The 24,956-nt window shown below is 38.3% G+C and overlaps 2 protein-coding genes and 1 long non-coding RNA gene across 3 annotated transcripts; all 3 read right to left on the bottom strand.

Annotated features, from left to right (window-relative positions):
- Positions 1-506: 506 nt before the first annotated feature.
- LOC110063455 (uncharacterized) lies at positions 507-24,956 on the bottom strand. The gene is made up of 4 exons (XM_089289358.1): positions 24,542-24,956; positions 19,717-19,842; positions 19,359-19,481; positions 507-798 (listed from the first exon to the last, which is right to left on the bottom strand). The coding sequence occupies exons 1-4, from the start codon at positions 24,954-24,956 to the stop codon at positions 662-664; spliced, it is 801 nt and encodes a 266-aa protein (XP_089145484.1). The 3' UTR covers positions 507-661.
- Positions 13,916-17,112, bottom strand: LOC149112688 (uncharacterized). Its single transcript, XM_089289170.1, has 2 exons — positions 17,013-17,112; positions 13,916-16,715 (listed from the first exon to the last, which is right to left on the bottom strand). Exons 1-2 carry the CDS (start codon positions 17,026-17,028, stop codon positions 16,177-16,179), a joined length of 555 nt encoding a protein of 184 aa, XP_089145296.1. The 5' UTR covers positions 17,029-17,112; the 3' UTR covers positions 13,916-16,176.
- Positions 20,434-21,361, bottom strand: LOC149112689 (uncharacterized). Its single transcript, XR_016207085.1, has 2 exons — positions 21,062-21,361; positions 20,434-20,849 (listed from the first exon to the last, which is right to left on the bottom strand). It is a non-coding gene; the product is annotated as an uncharacterized LOC149112689 (long non-coding RNA).

Consider the following 24,956-nt stretch of genomic DNA (forward strand, 5'->3'; position numbering starts at 1 on the left):
TTTGAAGCATGCTCCGCCATTGGAGATATTTTGGCCTAAACTTTGCGTATTTTTACAGTTTTCACTATTAGATGAGAAGGGGGTCTTGGATGAGACCACTTGTGTAATAGGAATTAGTCGTAGAAGAACGAAACGTAGACAACAGATTGTCTTTGGGTGGGACAACATTCACTTAAAATTTGAAAAGATTTGGTTGAATTCTCATAGCGGTAGAGCTTTATACTTTTGACCATTTTTTTGGTGATTTTTGGTCATTTTTGTAAAAAAAAAAACTAGGGGGGTGGTCAACTCCCCCCGGTTTTGACCAAATTTCCTTAAACTTAGACTGAAGTAGTTTTGGGTGGACCCCTTCAAACTGGCCAAGTTTCATCGAAATCGGTGAGATAGCTTGTGCCGCCCCTGCCTGGTCCTATCGTGGATGCACTACAGTTGTGTGTTCTGTTGGTACACTCATCGATATCTGAAGCAACAAATGGAATGTTACTGGAAAACGCTTTATTGAAATGGTATAGTCACGTGTCTTTTCGCTCTTATACATAATGTGTCTCGTTTGTTACTATTTTATTGCCTCACATATAAACGTACCAATGTCTGACAAAACTACTCGCGTTTAAATAATAGCTTCAACCACGGGGCAAGAAAGGCATTAAACCAAACTGTGTTAAAGGTAGTTACCAGTGCAGTTTACTCCATCTCCATAAAATCCATCTTTGCAAGTACAGTTACAGGATCCCCGGGTGTTGTTACACACAGCAATAACACTACAGTTGTGTGTTCCGTTAGTACACTCATCGATATCTAAAGCAACAAAAGGATCGGAATCTAATTGCAAAACGTTTCTTTGGCCGTTTTTATGCTAGAGATGTTTAAGTTGTCTAGACACCGTTAACGTCTAAGACGTTAAGGGTGTCTGGTATAAAAACGAGACGCAATTAAATATACGGCCTGATAAAGAAATATGTATTTTTTTATAAAAGAAGACTAGGTGCTATACTCGGAGGACACTGGAAACAAGTCACTTTTAGCGCGGCAATATACGAACAAATCTACTAGCTGATAACATGGCAGACAGTTAAGGGCATCACGTTTTTATACTAGACAGGTTTAACGTCTCAAACGTTAAAGGCGACTGATAAGAGTAGAGCTCTTAAAAGAAGACGTTAAAGTAGACAGACATTAAAAGCGTCTTCCTTATTTTCCGTTTTTATACTAGACGTTAAAGTCGTCTCGAGACAGCTTTAACATCCGAGACGACATTAACGTCCCTAGCATAAAAACGGCCATTGAAATGGCTTGCTTCCCAAACTTTTCGCCCTAAGATAGTATGTTTTAGCCGACTCACTTATAAGTTATTGCTCAGTTATTTTTTCACATATACGATATAAAGTAACTTACCAATGTCTGATAAAATTTCTCGCTTTGGAATAATAGTGTTCAACTAGATGCACGAGATTGTGTTACAGATAGTTACCAGTGCACTTTATTCCATCTTCATAAAATCCATCTTTGCACATGCAGTTAAAGGATCCCGGTGTATTGTTACACACAGCATAAACACCACAGCTGTGTGTTTCATCGGTACACTCGTCAATATCTAACACAATAAAAAAATTCCTGTGAAATATCTATTTGATAACGCCGGTGATAATTGTGATCTTCTAGCGCGTACTGCCTGGTAAGCAAGAGCCGACTACAATAGCAGTAGTAATAGCAACAACAACAACATAATTATAAATAATGATAGCAGTAATAGAAAGCCAACTTTTGAAGTTATAACTCCTTGTCATAACTTCTCATTCTTGGTATTAAACCCCTCAAACCTCTCACAACTAAGTTGAGTGCACTTATTAGAACAGAATGTATTAGTAGCGTTTTCACAGTCATGGCCAGTAAATCCGGGAATACACAAACACTGGTAATCTCTGTCTGTAAAACCGGCCTGGCAGGTTGCGTTGTTCTGGCAAGGTTTCTTTGCACAAGCATTCTTCAAAGAAAAGAACGAAAATAGCTGTTACAACAATGGCATCCATTGACGATATATAACAGTTTTTAAAACATTTATAAACTAAACAGTTGATCAAAATTCGATAACAATAATTGTAACATATGGGGGTCACTGAGTTTGTTTCGAGATATTAGTAGTTAAAATAAAGGGTATTTTTAGCAGATCATACTGTTGCTATGGTAACCTATTGTATCATGATTACAATGTGTTTACTAATGATTAGACAGTTTTTTTTAAAAAAACATGATTGTTGCAACTGATAAAGAGTGGTTATAACGCTGGACCCATCAAAACCTAAGTCTTGGAAAGTGTTGGAAACTGTTGCCAGCCACCTTCAGTTATTATCTCCAACTTCTAAATTTCATGATTACTTCAGCTTCCCGATGCACATAACTTTCTTTCTTCGCAAGGTCGCCTGAGTGTATGTTGTGGTGTTCAGAAGTAGAGTTATTCAGATCACATTTGTGTTGTCCATTTGCCTCTTCCTTCTTGTTAAAATTATAACTGACACAGTTTGGCTCCATGTAGCATTTCAGCTGGCAGATGTCCTCGTTGATGACGTCAATGGTTCGTATCACGTGATTCGTCGGTAACCATGGATTGGATCAATTGTGAATCGCAAATCACGACAGTGACCTGAAAAATGAAAATTTTGACATGCCTTTATGTAAACATTTGAAATAATTTCTGGCGAAGTCAGTAAAATGAAAGATAAAGACAATAATAATAATATAAAAAGTGGTGACATAAATTTTTTTCTCTGTTTGAGTCAATTCAGATGTTTGTATTATTTTAAATAAGCAGTTATTGCTTGCAAAGAAACTTCAAATTTTTTAAGCATGTTTAGTGCGTGAGGCTCAAGTTAGGTTTTCGGGTTAATAAAGCTGTTTCATGGAATGACGCTATAAACGAGAGGCAAAAACTCGAAATAAAAGATCAAGGCTCGAAGTATAGAGAAGAAGAAAGAAAGGAAGAAAAACTGAAGAAGAAGAAAATAGAGAAAAATATTGCTCAGGTGGCTTTTAACCAATAACAGATTTTAAAAAATTAATCGAGGTTTTCGTTCATATTATTTATTAAACTCAAAGTAGGTCTTTCTTCAACTTACTTTTAAGAAAGATCATTCGCGCACTTCTGTAACTCATTAATTTTTCATTTTGCGGAAAATCTAAAGTAATTTGCAGAGTATATTTTTTGGTAATGACAGTTATCTCTGAAAAAATACCACATCATCATTTCTCGGTTCGCGTTATATTTTTGAACAACAGGATCGACCATTTAACAGACCCGCAAATGGTGATTATTATGAAGCAGCAGTCATTTCAAGTTTCGCTTCTTCACGAACCTTCCTTCAAGTTGTCAAAAACATTAACAAAACAGTCTTGCCTCCCGTTTAGAGCGTACCATTTCCCGGCGCAACGTTTGAAAAATCGGAATAAATGTCTGTTTAGATGAAAACGTTTGATTTCAAGCCTTTGTTTTCACAAAGAAAGAACTTTTCCGTTTTTAAGTTATCTTATTCATATCACATTTTTTTCTCAAGCCATGCACCTCTTCAGAACTTTACAACCATATAACTTCAGAGGCCAAAACTTTGAAAAGTTGCTTAGTTTAGTTTTGCATTTTTGGAAAACTCGAGTAGGTGCACAAAATTGGAAAAACAGGAAAAATGTGCTGGTTTGGACGGTTTGAGTTCACCAAACGTGTCCTGAAATTCTCTTTGAACTCGAGCCTAATTGCGTGAACCTACTTTCAGTGTAATTCTTTTTTGACTGAGGATAAGTCATGAAGTTTGTAACTTTGTTTTGAGAAAATGATTCTCGAACGACAATTGCTAAACACATTTGCATGTGCATGTCAAAGCCACCTGTTTGAATTAGGTGTAAGTTAAGTTATAAAACTTCCTCTCGGTGATGTATTAAATGTGACTTATTACATGTAATGTGTTCGGGCTAATTCTACGCAAACCATTGGGTTCTTTTTTCTTAAGAAATTGTTTTGGAAAACAGAACAGAGTTCTATGAAATTAACTAGTTGTTACTTCAACTTAGTTTTCAGAAAAAAAAAAGATTCGCGTACTAACTCATTAAGTTTCGTTTTTCTTAAATTCTAGAGCAATTTGCAGAGCTTTTTGGAAATGAAAACTCCACATATATTTCATTTCTCCGATCGCGGTTTCTTTTTTTCAACAACATAATGTATGATTATTAAGAAATAGTAGTCATTTCAAGTTTCGCTTCTTAACGAGCTGTTTTCAGGTTGACAAAAAAACATTGACAAATTGTCTCAGTTGCTTGCTTCCGTTTAGTGCGCACTATTATATTTTTCGGCGCAATGTTGCGATTATTTTCCTTTTTGCTCATGAATGTTATGTAACATCCATGAGCTTAGGAGGCAGTCGGATGGCGCTCACTCACTCACTTACTCACTCACTCACTCACTCACTCACTCACTCACTCGATTCTAATTAATTCATTCATTAAACCTGGATTAAACAATTTTCTCCTACCTCCCCTTCTAAGTATTGTTTTTGTCTAAGAGTGTTCAGTCGTCTTCGGGAAGGTTCTTTGACGAGGGGGGACTAGAAAGGCGTACATTTTTGTCGGATAAATCGAGAGCCTGGGTGCGAGTTTGTCGAACACCTCGAAGATTGAAGTCGGCCATTTTGGTTTCGTGGGATTTTCTTTCGTAAATATGTTGTTTTTTGCCTATCGGCTTTTGTTCACACCTAGATGAAAGCTTGTAGAGGTATTTATGACTGTGGTCACGTATCGTTTACAACAGCACGGTCGGCGAGGTCAAAGAATTGATACAAGACACCCGGGAGGACAAAGCAGAAAGTGAGATCGTGATTAGCTTTTTTTCTTGGCAAGAGAATTTGATGGTTTCCACTCGCTTTCTCTCGTTGTTTAGTCTAAGGTAAGCTTAAATTCTTGTTAGGTTTTGGTTTCATTGTTTCTCTATTGTTTTATTTTGTACGCACACATTGAAATTCTGCCTGTGTTAGTATTGCAAGCTCGAAATTTGTAAGCTTGTTTTTAAATACTTAGGGGAAAAAATGTCGAATTGCCTTATCTTTTAGTTTTGTTGTCGTTCACACTACATTTCGTTTGTATTCCATGCAGTTCAACCAGAGTGAAAATTTCTTCACGGATGATATGCAAGGCAACCTACATGTATGATTGAGTAAATATACACTGCAATATTTTAGTGATGGATGAACAAATTAAGTCCAAAAGACTGTGTAGATCTATTTGTTTGCGAGAAAGATATGCTGTCCAATTGTGTCAAAGAGCCGGACGCATGGTGGCTGGTGTTGTAGATTTTTTTTTTTTTTTTTTGCTCCTAGAAATGAGAGATTTAAACAAATTGACATCAAAACTTAAATTATGGAGAAGAGAATGCTTGCTACTTGTCAACATAAGTATGTTCTGTAATCGTTGCAAAAATCTATTAGCAGAAATATATCTGCAATATTTTTTAGTATTACTGCATTGCTAGTGCGACTAGCACAAACAATTACCAAGATATATAGGAATAAAATACTGTACCGTCTAGTGGGCCACATTAGGTTGTTGAAAGGGGTTTCAGGCAAGAAGCTACACGTACATGAAAGGAAAGCCTTTCCTGTTAAAAACACCGTAGAATGGATAGGTCTTTGACCTTGGGCCAGAGCCTCCTTGTATAAAACGTTGTTACTTCCCTTCCTCCATTCCATGGACGTAGTTCTTTAGAAAAAAACCTTATAAATTGTAAACAAAAACAATCCCTCCACTTCAGGTTCATGATTGAAACAAAACTGTCCGAAATCATTCTTATAATATTGAAGGAAATACTTATTTTTTCTATAGATTTCCTGTTTACCTGCAAGCTACAATCAAATTGTTTATCTTTGACTTAGCTTAAAGTAAACAAGATTTTGCCAATATCTTTGTCTCACTTAAGTGAAATTTGGCAAAATACTCTTGGCAGTCCTGGCATTCTCAATTTGATTGTCTAAAATAAATTTCAAAATCATGTATTGTAATTTTTACATAATAGTAATCATTGTTATACAGCTGTTTCATAATGTTAACTGAACAAGGACCATAACCAATTTACCTTAACCCAAAATGCACTGCTGACTCATATACATAATTATATTGTCAATTTTGAACTGACTGGCAAATATGGTGAACTCTCATTTGATGATTTCATTTTGAAACAGACTGTTGTTATTCTTTGGCACTACATCATGTACAAGTTAATATGATAACAATGTTCCTATTCCAATCAAAATTAAGTATTATCCATTTTAGAATTTATAAGCTGTCTGTGCAAACAACCTGTTATTTGATTTTTGTATTTCTTTTCTATTTCGAGCAGTCTGGCCTCGAGCCCTGGCTGGGAACATTGTGTTGTGTTCTTTAGTAAGACACTTAACTCTCACAGTGCCTCTTTCCACTCAGGTGTATAAATAAGTGCTGGCAAATTTAATATTGTGGGAGTAACCCTGCGATCGATTAGCATCTCAATTGGGGGGTAGTAGAAATACTCATAGTCGCTTCATGCTACAGAAACCAGGATAAGTGCCGACCCGATGGGCCACTTGGCTCATATGCAGGCTTTACTTCCACTTCTGAGTTGCTCTTTGCCTCTTTTTGAGAACAAATGCTCGTGCAAAACATTTCACATGAAAATGACTTGATTTTCAAGACAATGAACGTACAGGTGACACACATTTTCATACGAATAGTTTTGCACAAAGACTGGTTTTGCCACAGAGGCAAAAGTCAACTATTCATCCATGAGCTGGCTCAGGGAGCCTTTGATTGAATGACTTAACACTAATAGTTTATGAGCTTAACATACAAAGTTGTGTTTGGCAGCTCTAAAAAATTTCAAAGAAATGGTCGGACAAGGTATGAAAGATGACGGTAGAGTCTTATTTTTCGAACGAATTACTGAGCCCAGTAGAAAAATTAATGCTCATTCAGTCAAGAAAAAAAAAGAACAAGACGAAAACAAGACCGGAAAATGCGAACAGCATTTTTACGACAAGTTATCGAAAACTTTGTAAAAACGGTTTGGTAGTGTTACATTACAGCGAGAAGTTTTGGCCAGTGGTTCAATGATGATATGAATCATGAGCTAAGCTGCGACATCTCAAGTAAGTTTAAACTTGTTCCGTATTCAAATATGCCAGCTCCATGGAGTTATACTTATCAATTATTACTGACTGCTACAACTGAAGTGGTCCCCTCTATTGTGGTTGGGGCAGTAAATTGGTTCTTTATTGATGCGTGCATGTAAAATGATGATAATTGTCCTTGACAACGCTAATAAAAGAAAGATGTTGCTGTGGTTACGTGGTTTTCCACAGTTATAAAAACAAATCGAGTTAAGTACGTTTTTCAGCCGCGATTACCTTTTAGGCCTTACGATGAAAAAAATAACAACGAAAGAACGTGTAAACAAAACGCTTTGAAGACACCGGAAATTTGAAAGGGAGGCTTTTAGTTTATTCGTCCTGTGAAATTTGGACATTACATTTGTTAAACATGAAGCCTTCCAAAACAACAACGTAACGCCATCAGTCAAATCTATTTCATCGCTGCTGTTGTTAGAAATCAAATATTTACTCGTGTATCCTGAGTCACTGCATTAGAATTATATATGTAAAGCAGCCGTGTCAAAGTGGCCAACAGCGCCGGTGCTTATTTCGGTTTCTCTTGCTATCAAGAGCACTGATTGAACGAAAGGGGTCGCTGGATTTTATATACAAGGCCTTTCTACCGTTAATGTCTTGTGCTTTTCTTTCTGAACCAAGACTACCATGACAAATTCAGTAGTTTATTACCAAAACATTTTCACGATACCAAAGATTGGTATATACTAGCGTTTTGAAGACTTCCTAAGCGACCAATTATGTGATGACAAAAACAAAATTGTTGCTAGTCCCTTAAAATGCATTATCATAATTATTTTGCACGAAATAATTCTACTGCAACGCACCTTACCGTAGCTACCCAAAAGAATTGTCTGGAAGTTATTCTTAGCCAATCACAGCGCGCGAGATTTTGTTTGTAGTCACGCCTCCTTGAACAGGTTTTAGCATGGTGACAGGTTTGTTGGCAGCTTATGTGATCATTTTTAATGAAACATTTCGGGAAGAAACTCAAACGCAATTGAAAAAATTTAAGCGGTCAGGAGAAATTTCCGACTGTTAGTCCCCAACATTCCATTAACAATTCGCTCTTATTGTTTGTATTTATCGCAACTGTTAATAGTGTTGAAGCAGAACAAAAACAATCTGGAAAAACAACACCGAACAACTAAACACATTAAGAACAATTTAGAGCGAGGAATAATAAAAATACTTGAGTGTGTTCAGAATTCAAACCACTGTCTAGTACAGTGGATGGCTGTTTTTTGCGAATTCGAATTCGAATATTTAGCTGCACCGGTGAAGAAATGTTGCGAATTTCGAAGCAGTCATTTAAGGGGGATCCTTCTCAACTACCTCATGGGCATGAATTTGTTGCTAAGGAAGGTTTCGAAACTTCGTATTTTGAAAACCAGACTTCCTAAGGATAAGCTTTTTGCACATTTTTGTTCCATTGAGAGGAGTCCTGCAAAAGTTTCAAATCACGGCCATGTTTGACCAGTGATGTGTCCAGAAAAGAAAAAAAAAACTAAATTTAAAAGCCATCTAGATCCGACAATTTGAATCAGTGTGTTAATACTACGTTCGGGTTTTATGAAACTCGCATTATCATAAAAGTTATGAGGTAATGAACGGCGGTATTATCAGACTTTCTATAGTAGCTAGCTTTCCTCTTTTATGTATAAACAGTAATTCAGTGCCTTTGATTATAAAGAAGGCTAAGTTATTTCTGATCCATAAGAAAAATCGGAACTGGCACTAGTTACGCACGCGAAATTTTTTTTTTCAAAGGAAACGTTCCCCCATAAAGAAATTCACCAATTAACAATGTAAAACTCTCCAAAATAGCTTTCCTCTAAATATCGCCTTCAGAAATCCCTTACCAACAGCTCTAAAATCTGTAATTAAGAAGGACCCATCCCCCCCCCCCCCCTTTAACGTCTTTCTTTATAACGCTCCTATATTTTCTGGCTCCGCCATATATATAAATACTGAAAATAAATATCCGCAAAACCTTAGGGCATTACAACATATAGAGAAAAACCCAATAATTCAGTTCGGTTGAGCTGTTCATTGAGGCCATAGAGATCATTATTCAGTACTCCTTGACTTTCCCTTGATTAGAAATTTTCAGTTAAGCTAAATTTCTTTTAAAATGAACTTCAATCGGTCCCATTAATAGTTCTGGGCTTTATTTTCTTTTTCCGGTTAATTTTATAGGGGTCAGTGGGACGGGGGGGGGGGTCAGTGTTTTGTCGAAACCCATCGAGCGCTGAAGGCGCGATCTAGAGACCGTCAAACCAATCGATTTTATTATCAAAATACAATTTCCCTGACGAAATAAGTTAAAAAACATCAGATATACCGAGATATAATAGCGGCCTCCAGCCTCCCCTAACAGCATTCCTTCCCAACCATTCATCTAAGACTGATAGGTTTTTAAGTTAAACGTCGTTGAGATCATGGTAACCTTGAACAATTTTTACTTGACCTGTGGCAACCCTGCCTTTGCGTGACAACAGGCTGACGCATAACTTGTAAAATATTTCAAGTTGTTTGGTGGAGGGCGTCACACTGTAATTACTATTCTCTAGAAGAAATATATCAAACACGAGGGCAGTGTTTCATCATACAGACTGCCTTGCAATTCGTAAGTTCTGCCCAAAAACAATCCCCACGAAAAATATTGGCCGAAAAGGTCTAAATAATAACTTAAAAAGTTACATAGTTTGGCTTCAGTAGCATTGCAGTCGGCAGATATCCTCTTTGCTGACGTCAATAGTTCGTATTACGTGATTCCCGAACTGGTAACTAGGTATTGGATCAATGGTAAATCGCAAATTACGACAGTGAGCTGAAGAACGAAAATTTGTTTTTAAAGCAGAAGGAGGGAAAGAAATAAACTCTGCATTCTATTTGTTTTTTCGTCATGTGTACTTTTCTATTGTTTTATTCACGTCGAGAAGACTACGAATGACAGTTTAGTGCAATGAAGCCCAGTCTTCCCGCTCTACATAGAACGGGGAGACTGGACTACATTGTGAGAGGAAGAGTTCAGGGACTGGGCCGGACTATGAGTGTAATGATTGTTTGTCAAGGTGGATAAACACGAATTTTATTAATTTTGCTTTGACAAAACACTACAAGCAACGACAGCTGTTTAACAAATTTGCATGGGCATATCAAAACCACCTGTTTAAGAGAAAAGTGTCTAACGTTAACTTGCTCTCGACAATGCCATTTTACCTTAATTATTGTAAACATCTGTCCCACAGCCCTTTTTACGATTAGCTTTTATCATTTGCATCACAATGTAATCCAACGTGGATGCGAGACAATTTCGGGCTGAAACTACAAAATAGCCCGAAATTGCCTCACATCCTAGTTGGATTATATTGGAATGCAAATGAGAAACGATAATCGTACGTGAAAAGGGTTATTTCACAGAAACCGTTGAATAACGTTTGGCAAAGTTTTTGCAAAATTTAGATCAGTTTTGTTGCTTAAATTCGTCAGAAAGACTATTCATGAAAACATTCATTGTTTCATGTGGCGCAAACTCTAGTCAGAGCAATTCCCAGGGATTGTTAATATCGAAGAACAAGGATTTCGTGCAACCTCAGAGAAAACATTTCATGATCGAGTGTACATTCATTTGGGATAATCCAGTTCAGGATCAAAGATCACTCGAATCACTGTGTACCAAAAAAAAAAAAACACCCGATGGAAACACACTGGACAAGGATTTATCGGCTCCTTTAATTTGATGCACCATGATCAGAGTGATCTTGGATCATAGATCCCGATCCTAATCATGATCCTCAAGGAACGCAATCAAATCGTATGCCCTTACAAGTTCGTACTTTCAAAAATGTTGCTCGACGAGTTATCATACAGGGCAATAAATTTATCGAATATGAGCTGACTATATCGTTTTCTACATGCACTGAAAACTTGCGGAGAAAACTAAACTGCGTTGAACGCTCATTAATTTTAGTATCCACGATCATGCGAGTATGATTGCCAAAACAAATTAAAAGGCTCGTGAAAAAAAGTTTAAGCTATTGCAAAGGCACTAAAAACTGTTGTCTGTGTTTTTTTTGTTTTTTTTTTTACATCGTCAGAAATAACGATAAACCGAAGAAATATTCTCTGACACCGACTGAAGAGAACCTTACCTTGTGCCTCCAGGAACAAGAAATCCAATAACACGAAGGCTGAGCAGAAAAACAATGACAACATGTCTAAGACAACGCCTCGAACTTTGCAAAAACTGGCCGGTAATTTTACATTCAAGCGAGAAGCTCTGGAGAGTGGTTCAATGGCGTGAATCATAAGCTGAGCTGTTGCATCTGAATTCAATTTTTAACTTGTTCCTTATTCAAATATACCAGGTCAATAGGTTAATCAATTTTTAGTTATCAGAGTTCGCTACAGCTAAAGAGTTTCCTCGTATGGTGATTGGTACATGGCAGAAATTGCAAAGAAAAAAGATCGTATTATTTTGACAGATTATCACGTTGTTGTTTCTAAAGTGAATGAGAAAGAAACATATTACTATGTTTTTCCCTTTGTGCTAAAAACAAATTGAGTTTAACACTAGCCCATTTTTCGGATTTTTAACTGTAACATATTTTGGCCTTCTACCCACACGTAAACGATGAAAAATGGAAAAAGGCTTTTTCACAAACCTTCACTTCATACTTTCTCCCCTCCTGGGACTTGCCAACATTTCAGGAAACTGTCCAAAATGTCCAGAAGTTCTCAACTGCGCTTGGTAAAATAAGCTTTTTATGACATCCTCTATCTGCTACTGCATGGAAGTTAGGTAAAAATAGTCACTACGCAAATGTTACATTTCGTTGGGGCATTTCCCGGTTTCCGGCTTGAAGAGGGGCCACGTTCCATTTGATTAAACGAAGTTCGTGAAACAAAATGGAATGGAATAGAAGCTTTCGTTTCCGAGCATCCATTTTAAAAATTTCGCTCAACCTCTCGGCGAACTAGTCCAGAAATTGCGGAAATTTCTGTTCCATTTGGTATTTGAACCGGGCAAGACAATCGTTCTTAGCTCCTCTAGCCGTAATGGCCTGTTTCCGGTATGTTTTGGCGCGGGGATTGGTACCAAATTTCAACGTGAAAGGCAGGCTTGGGGGAATAACGCGCAAGTGTGGAAGGAAAAACAAAGTTCTTCAGTGCAAGCAAGGGTAACAAAGATCATTTATTTAAGCCCAGTGGAAATAGACCACTGGCTGAAGGATTATTTAACCAAGTGTGAGACATAGCTATCAGACCTCGGATGGAATAAGTGAAGTAAGCGTTGAATTGGTAGCTTAGTATCCTATGTTGTAATGTTTAAACTTTCTGTAATTAGTCAGGTTGTAACTTAGTTTCATATATAGGGCCATAAGGGAGACTAGAGTCTTGACTGTAAGTAAGCACCCTATTGAAGTAAAGTGTCATCATCGTCAACTTGTGGAGCCCGCACAGGGACTGCTTTAAACAGAGCTGAATGAAGACGAGCCTTCTCATTGTGGGGTTAATGAGGACAGGCCTTTTCATTGTGGGTTGAGTTAAGATGCGTTTTCTATAGGAGACAGAATGAAGAAGGGCCTTTTAACAGGAATCTGAGGGAAGATTAATGTTTTTACGGTGAGCTGAGCCAAGGTCGGCCTTTTCTAATTAAAAAGGGGAGAGGAAGCGAGGCGTTTTCGCTGTTTCCGACCCCATGGTCCTAAAATTTGTCAGCAAATGGAGTGAAATCGGCCCCTATTCTGACTCAATCTGCATTGTGTTTTTAGCCGAATTAAAGGTGATTATCTTCGTCATAGTAACGGTATCCAAGAAAATTTCATTTGTGGAGGGGTTTCACAGTATATTTTGCATTTTGTGTAAAGATCGTACAGAGATGGAAGGGATACGAAGCGCTAATACCACACAAAGGGTCAAAGACGGAACAATGAAGTTTGCAAAGAGCAACGGTTGTCCCAGCGACGTTTGGAACTGAGTCGTACAATTTTGATTGGTTAAAAGCCGTCCAGTGTCAATCAAAGTCGTAAACTTGCATTATCGTGACAAAGACCCTTTAAACATAGCCAACTCACTGATATGTAATATTATATTAGAGAACTCTCACAAGCAGATCAATAGTTGTCAAACAGATGGCATCTGTTGTTTTAAAACAAAGGGATTAAATGTGTAGAAAAGAAAACAATTTTCTGGGAAATTTCGGTCTGAATCTAAAACATAAATATTTTAAGGCGCTAGTTGTCCAGTTACTTTCCATGGCTGAGAAAAACTCATCCATATTATTATCATGGTATATAATAAACCGACGTTGAAATTTCTTAATTGATTTGCTGTCATTCTCCCGTCATTCATAATATTAGACCATTTAACAGTTCTGTGAAATGTAACTGAGCCCCGCAGGAAAACGGGGTCTTGGCGGTCTGTTATTGATGATTTAGAATGGAAATAATAGAACTTTTTACGGTAGCTTTGCTATTATATTACGCTGAAATTCTCAGATTCATCTTGGATGGTACTGTAATTGGCTATTATCAGCGAATAAGATGATTGCTACAGTTGCTTTTCTTGTGGCCGTAGCAAAAATATCCGATGGGTAGTAATGTTACCGATGATGATAAAATAATTTTGTCATATTACGTTCTGGCCCTATACCCGCGTAGGGTTATGGTCGAAGAAGAAGAAGACGTTCAGAAGACGTTCTGCTATTTACATATTTCCTTAACTGAAACGTGTGGTTCGCATGCCGTAACATTAAGTTTTATTTATTCGTTCATTATTTTAGCTGATGTAATGACTATGCCATCGTTATTAAATTATTTTCAGTATAAATTACTGTTGAGACCAAGTCTAGTCTCACCCTTGACGTCCGTAAACTGAAAGACGACCATTGAAGTAGATCTCTTTATACCAGAAAATCCAGACGAGTTTCCGTTCCCGTAAGCCAAGGGTGTTGGTCAGAGTTAATTTTCTCCGAGTTGTGTTCGTTTACCGTTGCGAAGATCGTTTCCCATTTCCGGCTCCGAAGAGGGAAAAACCCATCGTCACACTATGTTTACGTGGAGCAGTTGTCTACAAACATCATTAGAAATCCAGTTAAAGTGCACCTAACCCCAAAAAATTTTTTTCGATAAAACGAATCTACTTGTTATTTCAAATAGTTCTGCGAAAAAATTTTTGGATTCCGTTAAATCCTCGATTTTCTGTGCCCAGACGAAATCTCGAAAATAGCTCCAAAACACCGCCATTTTGTTTCACGACCGAGTTTGAGGAGAATGGGTCCAGCGGCTCTTGTGACGTCTACCCAGGAAGGTTGGATATCTCACGTCCTCTCATTTCCTTCAGGATGGCGCAATACACATTCGAAAAATGCGCACAAACGCCTTCCAGAGGTGCTATCGGCTGTTGCAGCAATATTCCGGATTTAAAGAAAGATATACTGTACAATTTACTGACGATGATAGGCTACTGGTGCAATAAAGACGTAAACGATGGTTGATTTTGTCGAACCGAAACAAGCGAACTGAATCTGTGAGAACCATTGAAGAACGCTCACTTGAATTTGTTCCGCAGACTTTCGAACGCTGTTTTCATAAATTTTCTGCTTAAAGCTAAACAGCAATTTGTAGAAATACTACCGACAACCTTTATCTTCCAATTCCGCAGTATTTATAACATAACCGGCAAAGTTGTGTGATCCGATCATGATCAAGAAGCGTTATACTGATATGTAAATAGATCGCAACTGTACGCCGCTAACCAACACTTATTTCTCTTTCGATTTAGATGAAAGTCGAAAACTAATCCTTTAGAATTATATGATAGACTCAGAGTTTTTCGAAGGCTTGGAAATCAGCAGTGCGACAAAGATTCTGTGCAATAGCGTCGAAAATATGACCGCGTAACATTATCTGCGGACCGCTTAGGGAACACATCCTTTTCGCTTATCCGACGAATTTCACTGCAAACTTTGAGAACAATTTACATTGGTTATTTGGAGTTACGACTTGAAACGTGTGACAATGTGACATCGGTAATTGTATGAAATGTTTCCTTCCGCCTTGCTCCCCGCAGCTTCAAAAATACAGGTCCACACAATACGATTTTCAATCGATCGAAGCCAATATTTTGGAGGTCATCAAGTCTCGAAAACTGCAACAAGTACGTCGCTCTTATAAACATGAAGCATTCAACTGAAAGTAAAACACAAACCGGATTTAACAGAACAATCACACCTTGACAAAATACATCCTCGCTAAGGACAAATGTAAACGGGCTATAAACACGCGTGGGAATCTTATGTTTAGTTGACGAAATTACCATCCAAAGCTGTCCTTGAGTTTTCTTTCGTGCTTTTCGTTTGCCTGCTCCTCCACTTCGTATCTAGCTTTCCATTCCTAATATACAAGCAACTCGTCCGCAAAGAAGTCTTCCCCTTCGTCGCTTGAAATATTGTAAATTGCTCTCAAAGCTCTAAGCAGTGAGGTTCACATTTGTCGAACGTGCTCGATCGAAGTTTATTTCGGAGTCTTCCGAATCGAAACTTAAACTCTGACTCCAGAGACGAAAAAGAAATGATTCTGAGACAAAACTTGGACGTTTTAGTCCCGAAATACATCGGAACGATTAGTTTTGGGTTCCATTTTCTCGAGCAAATACAGAGAGTTGACTGAGGCGCTATTGTGTTTGGTTCCTGGGTAGACGTCATCAGGTACCGCTGCCCCAGACTCCCTAAAACGCGGTCGTGAAACGCTTCAAGCGCGACTTTGAAAGGGCATAGAAAATCGAGGATTCAACCAAATTGAAAAATTTCTTCGCCCAAATGCTTCAAATTAAGTCTAGATTCGTTTTAGCGAAAAAAAATTTGGGGGTTAGGTGCACTTTAATTTACTATCTAAAAAGCGGAAGCGCTTAAAACATGCAGATGAAATTACCGAAGTATAAACATTTTGTTATTTCCGTATTTGGGCATAGATGGGCTGACGTCTGTCCCAAGGACTTAACGAACAAAGACTTTCCAGAAATCACCAGAAGACACACCAACTTTGAAGTCATCACATTCCCATCTTGAGCCACCTGGAGTCAGCAGCCAGTGATATAAAGATGCTGCAAAAGCCGCATGGTTGTACAATCTATCTTGATCTACAGTATTCCCCCATTTGCCAACGTAATTGCTCATACCATTAAATCCCCACTGGCGGCAAACGTCTGCCAATATCGAGTTGTCATTCTCCATTCTAACAAACGAACCACAGGCATCAGGCTGGACATCCGTCTGACCGCTGAAGTACTGGACTACAGCTTCACCAATGCTGTTAGCGACCGTGGTCACGTGGAACGTACGTCCCTGTTGTTTACTGCAGTGGAATCTCAGTTGAGTGAAAGACAGGTGCGTTCTGAGCTCATTCATGGCACTCTTTGTCAGAAACGTCTGGTTATTGTGATAGTTGCTGATTCCTCTGTATGACATCTCTACTAACAACTGCGGTGTGGAGGATGAACCGTCAAGCACAGCGTTGGAAACAAGAAGCCAGCCTCCTGAAATCAGGGTAAAATGGTCACTTGATCAAACAAATTAAGCTAGCTGTCATGTCCACTTATAACACGACAAGAAAGAACATCAAGATGTAGAAAGCAAAGTAATTCATGACTGCAAAAAAAACATGAGATTTCCTTACGGAATTGAGAATGAAAGCTTCTAGTCCAAAGTAGTGATAGTGTGGTATAGCTCCTATATAGTTTCGAACAGCTTAGAGCCCGTTGTACCCTTTACTGCGTTCCGGCAAAAGCAAAAGTTTTTGGACATTATCGTTGCTATCACTTTCCACAACATACCTCCGTCAGTTGTCATGTCACAGAAGACCTTTAAAGGGTTTCCACTCCTCTCGGGGTCGATCCAGTACTCACCGTCTTCTCTAGAGCCTCCTGAGTCCCGGATGTGCTTACAGGACCGCCCAGGTTGACCTGAATACCAACCTACAGTTTTAAACAAAAAAAAAAACTAATCTAAGAAATGGCAACAGAGACATTTTTGACAACTTTAGAACATCAGAGCTTTTACCTCTGCTACACCCGAAACGGTGTGTTACTTCACAATTTATCAGATTTCTACATTTTGGTTCTTTTTAATGTTTTTGTACTATTTCTGAATTAATCGTATTCAGGCGCTTTTTCGCACTCTGTTAAGGTGGCCGAACACAGTTTTCAAGAGCCTATGCCTAATTCACCATTATTTTAAAGCTATTTATGCTTTGGCGCTCGTTTTTTGCAAGAGTCAAGATTAACCACAGAAAAGTTTATTCTCGCATTTTGGCTAAGGTGTGTGCTGTTGCCATGGCAACGGGGCTGGTTAAAAACAAGGCTTAAAAAATGGTTTTTGTTTATTTAAAAAAAATCCAGTCGTTAGATTTTTTTCATCTTTTGCCCACTACGAATTGGCGTTAAATCCCTTCTGTCAACACTGTATTAATAAAATTTTGACATAGGCGATTTTCGTAATTCGCCGCAAATCGTTTTCACTGCATGTTCTGTATTATTAAAAATTCTCTATGTCAAAATTCAGATTTTTTGCGATAGATCATTCATGTAGTTTCTGAACTATTTTCTTGCCAAATTTCTTGAAATTCTAACGACTGGATCGTCAGAAATCCGCAAGTTTCTGCAAAAGCAATCGGTCTCAATTTTTCGAGCAACTGCGCATGCGCTGCATTTAACTGGGTTCTTTCGGTAACAAAGAGAAAGCTGAGAATTGCTGGTTTCTTTGCGTCGTTACCTTTCCTAACCTATCTTTGTAATAAAAGACTAAAGCCATCGATACACTGCGTTCAATAATAGAGAAAAAATAGCACAGATAGTGCGGGTGTTGAGTAAATAAAATGATCGCTCTTTGAAATCCTTGTGCGCGCGCTCAATTACATCAGCAAAAGCGCGCGCGAAAACTGTGTTCGGCCACCTTAAAAAGAATTTAACTTGCTGCTATTGGTAGGTTAAGATCATAATAAACAACTGTTTTCTCAGAGACCTGTGTTTACAGCAAATTTAATAATCTCGGCGATTTGTGCATATATTTAAATTCAGTCCAAAGTAGTGATGCACGCTTCAGTTCAATTTAATTGCTGCTCATTCCAATTAAAGTCCAGTGATTAAATTGTTAAGAGTGATCGTATACAAGTATATGACTGAATTATCAAATCTTGGGAACATGAAGTTCTGAAGTTCAAAATTGAGTGGTGATTGCCTGTTTATAAGGACCAGTTGCACTTAGAAATTTTTCCTACCAACTTCCTCGCAATTTCATTTTAACACAAGATGTAAGAAAAATTGTCCTGTGAGACATCCCTGGAAATGAACATGTACTTGCAACGTTTTTGTAGCAACAGACGTTACGCGAAGTAGATTTCGCTACAGTTGCCAAGAGGTTTTACACTTTTTTAATTCAGCCTTATGTTGCAACAACATTGTGCATTGCACGTTGTAACTGCAGCTTTTTTTTTTTTTTTTTGCATTTAAACGAATGCGTCAGTTGCTTGTGGCGCATTATTCGAATACATTTTATTGTTTGCTCAGTTACCTATATATTCCAGGCATCTGTGTTTGACTTTTAGATATTTGTATGTTCGTCCACATAGATCGCCACCGAACAAGTAGTTATTTACATGTAACTCACAGCTGGTTTTACCGTTACATTTTCCTGCACGATTTGAAGAAAATTGCGGGAACGACAGTTTATGTTGCTCTAGAAATTTCCATACCATCATTACCCGTTTGGAAAGTTCCCGAATTTTTTAATTGAATGGAAAGCGCCCCACTTCTGCGATAGAGTGGTAACCTGGCCATCACTCGCTTAGTCATCGTCCCCAATTAAAGCGGGCATCAATACGCATGCGCCACAATTTGAAGATGACGTAGCGCCTCGACCTACTCTGATAAACAGACTCCCGTTTAGATAAAGATCTAATTATTTCAAACATCAAAACCGGTAACTGATCTGCCATATCTGGTTTTTACAGTTAATTGTTAGCATTAACGGCTCGCCTCCAGCTCGCACTGGTAAATATCCATTCAAATCGGGCAGTCAAGTTGTATTTGTCATTTACAGTGCGTCTTGTATATTGTCCAATTTCCAAGCTTGTAATTACTCGCAGTGGTTAATTAAAACATATTACATATAGCAATAGTTACCAGTGCAGTTTATTCCATCTCCGTAAAATCCATCTTTGCACGTGCAGTTATAGGATTCACGGGTGTTGTTACACACAGCATTAACACTACAGTTGTGTGTCCCGCTAGTACATTCGTCTTCATCTAAAACAACAAAAAGAACTTGAAGTTTAAAACATGCAAATTGCCACTGTTTTTAGCTTCTGAAGAAGCTTTTGTGCTGTGTCGGTGGTCAAGTGAGACACTCAGCTATTTATAAAATGGAAGTCCTGAAAGACGATTGAAGCAAGTTAACCGCCTCTTCAAGATGCGAAGCCCACGTTTCGCCGGAGTATAAGATCCTAGTCAGAGCAAAGTAGAGGATGATTTTAAATGTTACCAGTGCAGTAGTTTATTCCATCTCCATGAAATCCATCTTTGCACGTGCAGTTGAAGGATCCCGCGGTATTATTACAAACAGCATTCATATGACACTTGCGTGTTCCGTTGGTACACTCGTCTATATCTAAAAAACAAGACGACTAGTTCAATTTGGAACTATAAAGAAATGTTTCGATGTAGGAAGATCAATAAATTAGTGTAGGTAATCGTATGAATGCGAATGCAATTAAGAGCAGCTTCGCCTAAATATCAACTAGACTTGGAAATAGCGAAAAAATCGAATTTCTTCAAACTCGCCCAGAATGAAGCCCTACGGGCACTAGTTACAAAAATATCGTTTTAAGTTCGATAAATCAAAAATTATTTTTTTCCGCAATTTTTTCGTTTCGATGCCCCAAATCGGCCAAAATCCATCGAAAATGAGCGGCATATTCAGAGGCTCGTAAACTCAAAAGTAAAAATCTTCATTACAAACTGATTGCACGTCGTATTTGTACTTCCTTTCTTGTCTATTTAGAGCTAAATAGATCGTGATTTGATGAGAACTTAAATATTTGACGAATTTTCTAAATTAACGACCCAAGACAGCTTTACAAGAGGTCTACATTTAGCCTATTTTCAAATGCTAAAAAGGCGTTCTGGTACACGGCTTTTCCCAAAACGACTAGTTTGGTGTGAAAGAGCATTCTTTCTTCTTCAAATTAGTGAAATAAAATTTTTGGGTAAATAAAATCGCGAGCGCTGAGATAGCGAACTAAATGCAGCACTTCTTCCTGAAAACGTGACCTTTGACCCGAGCGTAACGAAACCGATTACTGCAAGAAAACCCGGAAGAAAAGCAAATGCTTCGTTATTTTGAAACAATTTCTAGTGATATCTCTCCGAAACCATGATTGCAAGAAACTATTTCCAGATATGAAATCTTACAGGGTCAAAAAAGGAGCTAAAGGGCGCATTTTGACACAATAACTTTGTTTGCTGAGAATTGAAGTCAATGACCGTTAACGAATTCCAGTGAAATTTGCAAACTTGAAGTATGTTAGCCGATACTTACCTGAATATTTATATTGATAGAAGAGTCGTCTTCTTGGATTAACCTTCAAAAGAAGCAGGATCCAGATTTGAAAACCTCTAAACGAAGAAATGTTTAATGTTCCGTGACCTGCCCGCTGCTATAAATTAGCTTAAATTCCATGCACATGCCGACCGCATGTTTGTCGTAAAACCAACTGAACTCCACTGACAGTTTCCACGGGCAACCCCAAAATAAACAATCCCCAAAAATGTAAAGTGAAATTGGCTGTCTTCATGAACAGTAAGAAGCTAGAGTCAAGTTCCATTACCTTTTAAAGGTGCTTGATTCTACTTTGTTCACTCAGTAGTTACTGTCACGTTCGAATACTGCGTAGTATCGGTCACGCCAAAACACTGCAGACCGTGCAGACTGAGTAAGTTTCCCATACAAAGTCTTGTACGCGTTTGTGTATTGAATCAAAAGTCAATTCTGCGCTTGTGCAGCCTGTGGATAAATGACAGACTTTCAGATATATTTAACACTATTTTGTAACTAGACCCAAAAAAAAGAGTCACAATGAAAAGCCCAAACAAGTGTCTGCAGTAACACAGCGGTCAAACGTCTGCGCATGTGCGGGCAGTGGAGCAACTAAAAGGCGGCCAAAATATTTTCATGACACTGTTCTTTTCGTGGGTCATCGGTATCCTATAAATGACATTTTCCTCGTTATTTATATATTTGTTTATGTTTTAGCCGGTACAACGAGAGCTAACAGAAATGACTTGAGAGTTAAAAATTGTTCTACCTCCTGCTTGTTGCAGGTCTTTCTTTTCCGTGGTATGTATTTTCCGTGTTCCTTGAATTTTTTGTCCGCCTCGACTTTGCACTTAGTGCACCAGTTTTTTCCAGGTTTGTAGTTTAGAAAAGATTTTCCCACCTGGTCAAAGACCAGGTACAGTCGGTTTGGGATCGCTATTTTGGCCAGCTATGCCCCCATGACGATGGACATGAACTTCGTTTGTCGTTTCGATTCATCTCGTTCCTGTGCTTCAGACAAATCAAGGATCCGGATGGAATCCCTCAGTCCTTGCCAAAATTTTTCCAGCTCGTCTGAGCGAAGCTGAATCACTGCAATTGTCTTTTTCTTCTCCCATTTTTCCTTCTTTTACACATCATTTGTCGTCCGTTTCCGGCGTCACGCATCGTGTGATTAATAAAAACAAATAAAAATATACTACGCCGTCGGCTCGTAGCATGACACGGGTTTTAAGACTTACAAACTTTTTTGGTAAAGCTCAAAACAAAATGGTAAATCAACAGAATACCGGTAACTTAATAAACTTTGTGTCTGAAAAGTCTTAAGTTTTCCTTTTACCTGCTTTCTTTTCCTTTTACAGATTTCTATGAACTTTTCAATTTTTTTTCGTAAATTTTGCGTGACACCGGTTGTTTCCCATGTTTTCCTTTAAATTTTTGCGCGGGAAATTGGCGCGCGGCTGCCAAAAAATGTACCAATTTGCGCATGCCGACGTTTGACCGCGGTGTTGTCTGCAGTCTGCACGGTCTGCACTGTTTTGGCGTGACCGATTCGCGGCATTCGAACGTGAGAGTAGTGGACAAAGTCGACACAAACAAATAAATTCAAGCACTTTTAAGGTAATGGAACTTGACTCTAGCTTCTAACTGTTCATGAAGACAGCCAATTTCACTTTACATTTTTGGGGATTGTTTATTTTGGGGTTGCCCATGGAAACTGTCAGTGGAGTTCAGTTGGTTTTACGACAAACATGCGGTCGGCATGTGCATGGAATTTAAGCTAATTTATAGCAGCGGGCAGGTCACGGAACATTAAACATTTCTTCGTTTAGAGGTTTTCAAATCTGGATCCTGCTTCTTTTGAAGGTTAATCCAAGAAGACGACTCTTCTATCAATATAAATATTCAGGTAAGTATCGGCTAACATACTTCAAGTTTGCAAATTTCACTGGAATTCGTTAACGGTCATTGACTTCAATTCTCAGCAAACAAAGTTATTGTGTCAAAATGCGCCCTTTAGCTCCTTTTTTGACCCTGTAAGATTTCATATCTGGAAATAGTTTCTTGCAATCATGGTTTCGGAGAGATATCACTAGAAATTGTTTCAAAATAACGAAGCATTTGCTTTTCTTCCGGGTTTTCTTGCAGTAATCGGTTTCGTTACGCTCGGGTCAAAGGTCACGTTTTCAGGAAGAAGTGCTGCATTTAGTTCGCTATCTCAGCGCTCGCGATTTTATTTACCCAAAAATTTTATTTCACTAATTTGAAGAAGAAAGAATGCTCTTTCACACCAAACTAGTCGTTTTGGGAAAAGCCGTGTACCAGAACGCCTTTTTAGCATTTGAAAATAGGCTAAATGTAGACCTCTTGTAAAGCTGTCTTGGGTCGTTAATTTAGAAAATTCGTCAAATATTTAAGTTCTCATCAAATCACGATCTATTTAGCTCTAAATAGACAAGAAAGGAAGTACAAATACGACGTGCAATCAGTTTGTAATGAAGATTTTTACTTTTGAGTTTACGAGCCTCTGAATATGCCGCTCATTTTCGATGGATTTTGGCCGATTTGGGGCATCGAAACGAAAAAATTGCGGAAAAAAATAATTTTTGATTTATCGAACTTAAAACGATATTTTTGTAACTAGTGCCCGTAGGGCTTCATTCTGGGCGAGTTTGAAGAAATTCGATTTTTTCGCTATTTCCAAGTCTAGTTGATATTTAGGCGAAGCTGCTCTTAAGCACACTACGCGTTTTTAGATCGAAGCAACATAAAGGTGATGTTCACTCCAAATTAAGAATTAGCTCTTATTAACCGAGCAGGAGGTCTGTATGGGAGAATCTTGACCGAGGTCGTGCGTACAGACCGAACTGACGCAGAGAGGTCTGTACACACGACCGAGGTCAAGATTCTCCCATACAGACCGACTTAGCTCGGTTAATAAGAAGTTTATTATATGGCAAAGAAGAAAACTTTAATTCGTTTAATGTAACTGGTTTGCTGACATTTTGCTTGCAAACGGCGATGAGCTTAACTTAAACCTGCCGAAATGTGCTCGTCTTCTTTACTTCTTTTTTTTTTTTTGTCATCAGGCTTTTTGGCACTTCCATAAATGATTGAGAAGAAAATAGAAGAAAATGGTGAACATTTTTCTATTTTAGTTTGCTACTTTTTCAATGCAAAATGAAATCGGTCTACAGATGCCGGTCTAGATGGGAAAATCTAGACCGCGGTCAATATCGATTTCAGCCAATCAAATTCGTGCGTTCGGTATTTCCCAGTCCTTGTGAGACACAGCCATATAATAACATGCCTTAGCAAATCTTGGAGGAAACGTTAAATTGTACATTTGAACGGAACATTTGTAATTATTAAACAAGGGCAATTTTCGCCGCTTACTCAAATGCATCACAGAATTCGAATGCCTCACTTACATATACCTCAGTGCATATTGCAGACAGCTGTAATTGTTACCCAGATATTTCAATTGTTTACGTGGCTAATCTAATACTGAGTTACCCACCAGTCCCTCCAGTCTCGCGACGTTTTTGTTGCACAACAAACGCAGTTGCACGAAGTAGAATCATGTTCCATAGCCAAAGCTTGCGGCAACAGCTCAAATAATTTTTTATAAGTTTCCTAGGGATTTAACACTAAGCAACGTTTTCTGCGCGTGTGTTATAACAGCATTGGCGAACCAAGGTCATGAAACATTGCCTACTGTAAGAGCAGTGTGACGCATAATTCAGACACATTTTATCTTTTTCTCACTTACCTAAATTGATATACTCCAGGCATCTGTATTTGACTTCCAGATATTTGTACGTTCCTTGACATGGATCACTGAACAAGCTATTAGTTACATGTAACTCACAACTGGTTTTGCCGTTACACTTATCCTGCACGCGTGTTAGAGAATTGCTGGAACGACAGTTTATGTTGTTCGTTTCCTGATGAGGACACGTATGCTGGTTCAGCCTGCCATAGTTCGCGTTCAGCACTTCGATTATTTTTCTGTTTGGGCAGCTTATTATTCCTTCTTGTTTCTCACAAATTATAACGGATCGTGGCTTAACTGCAGAAAATAAGAGAAGCAGGAGAAAGGAAAAAAGAAGACATTTAAGTGTCATTATCTTGGAAATATCACATCCCTTTTTCCGGTCTGGTATTTCATCAAATATTGGAGTCAT

This window comes from Orbicella faveolata, unplaced genomic scaffold, assembly GCF_042242905.1.
Source record: "Orbicella faveolata isolate gen_17 unplaced genomic scaffold, um_ofav_v1 contig_2, whole genome shotgun sequence".
NCBI lineage: Eukaryota > Metazoa > Cnidaria > Anthozoa > Scleractinia > Merulinidae > Orbicella > Orbicella faveolata.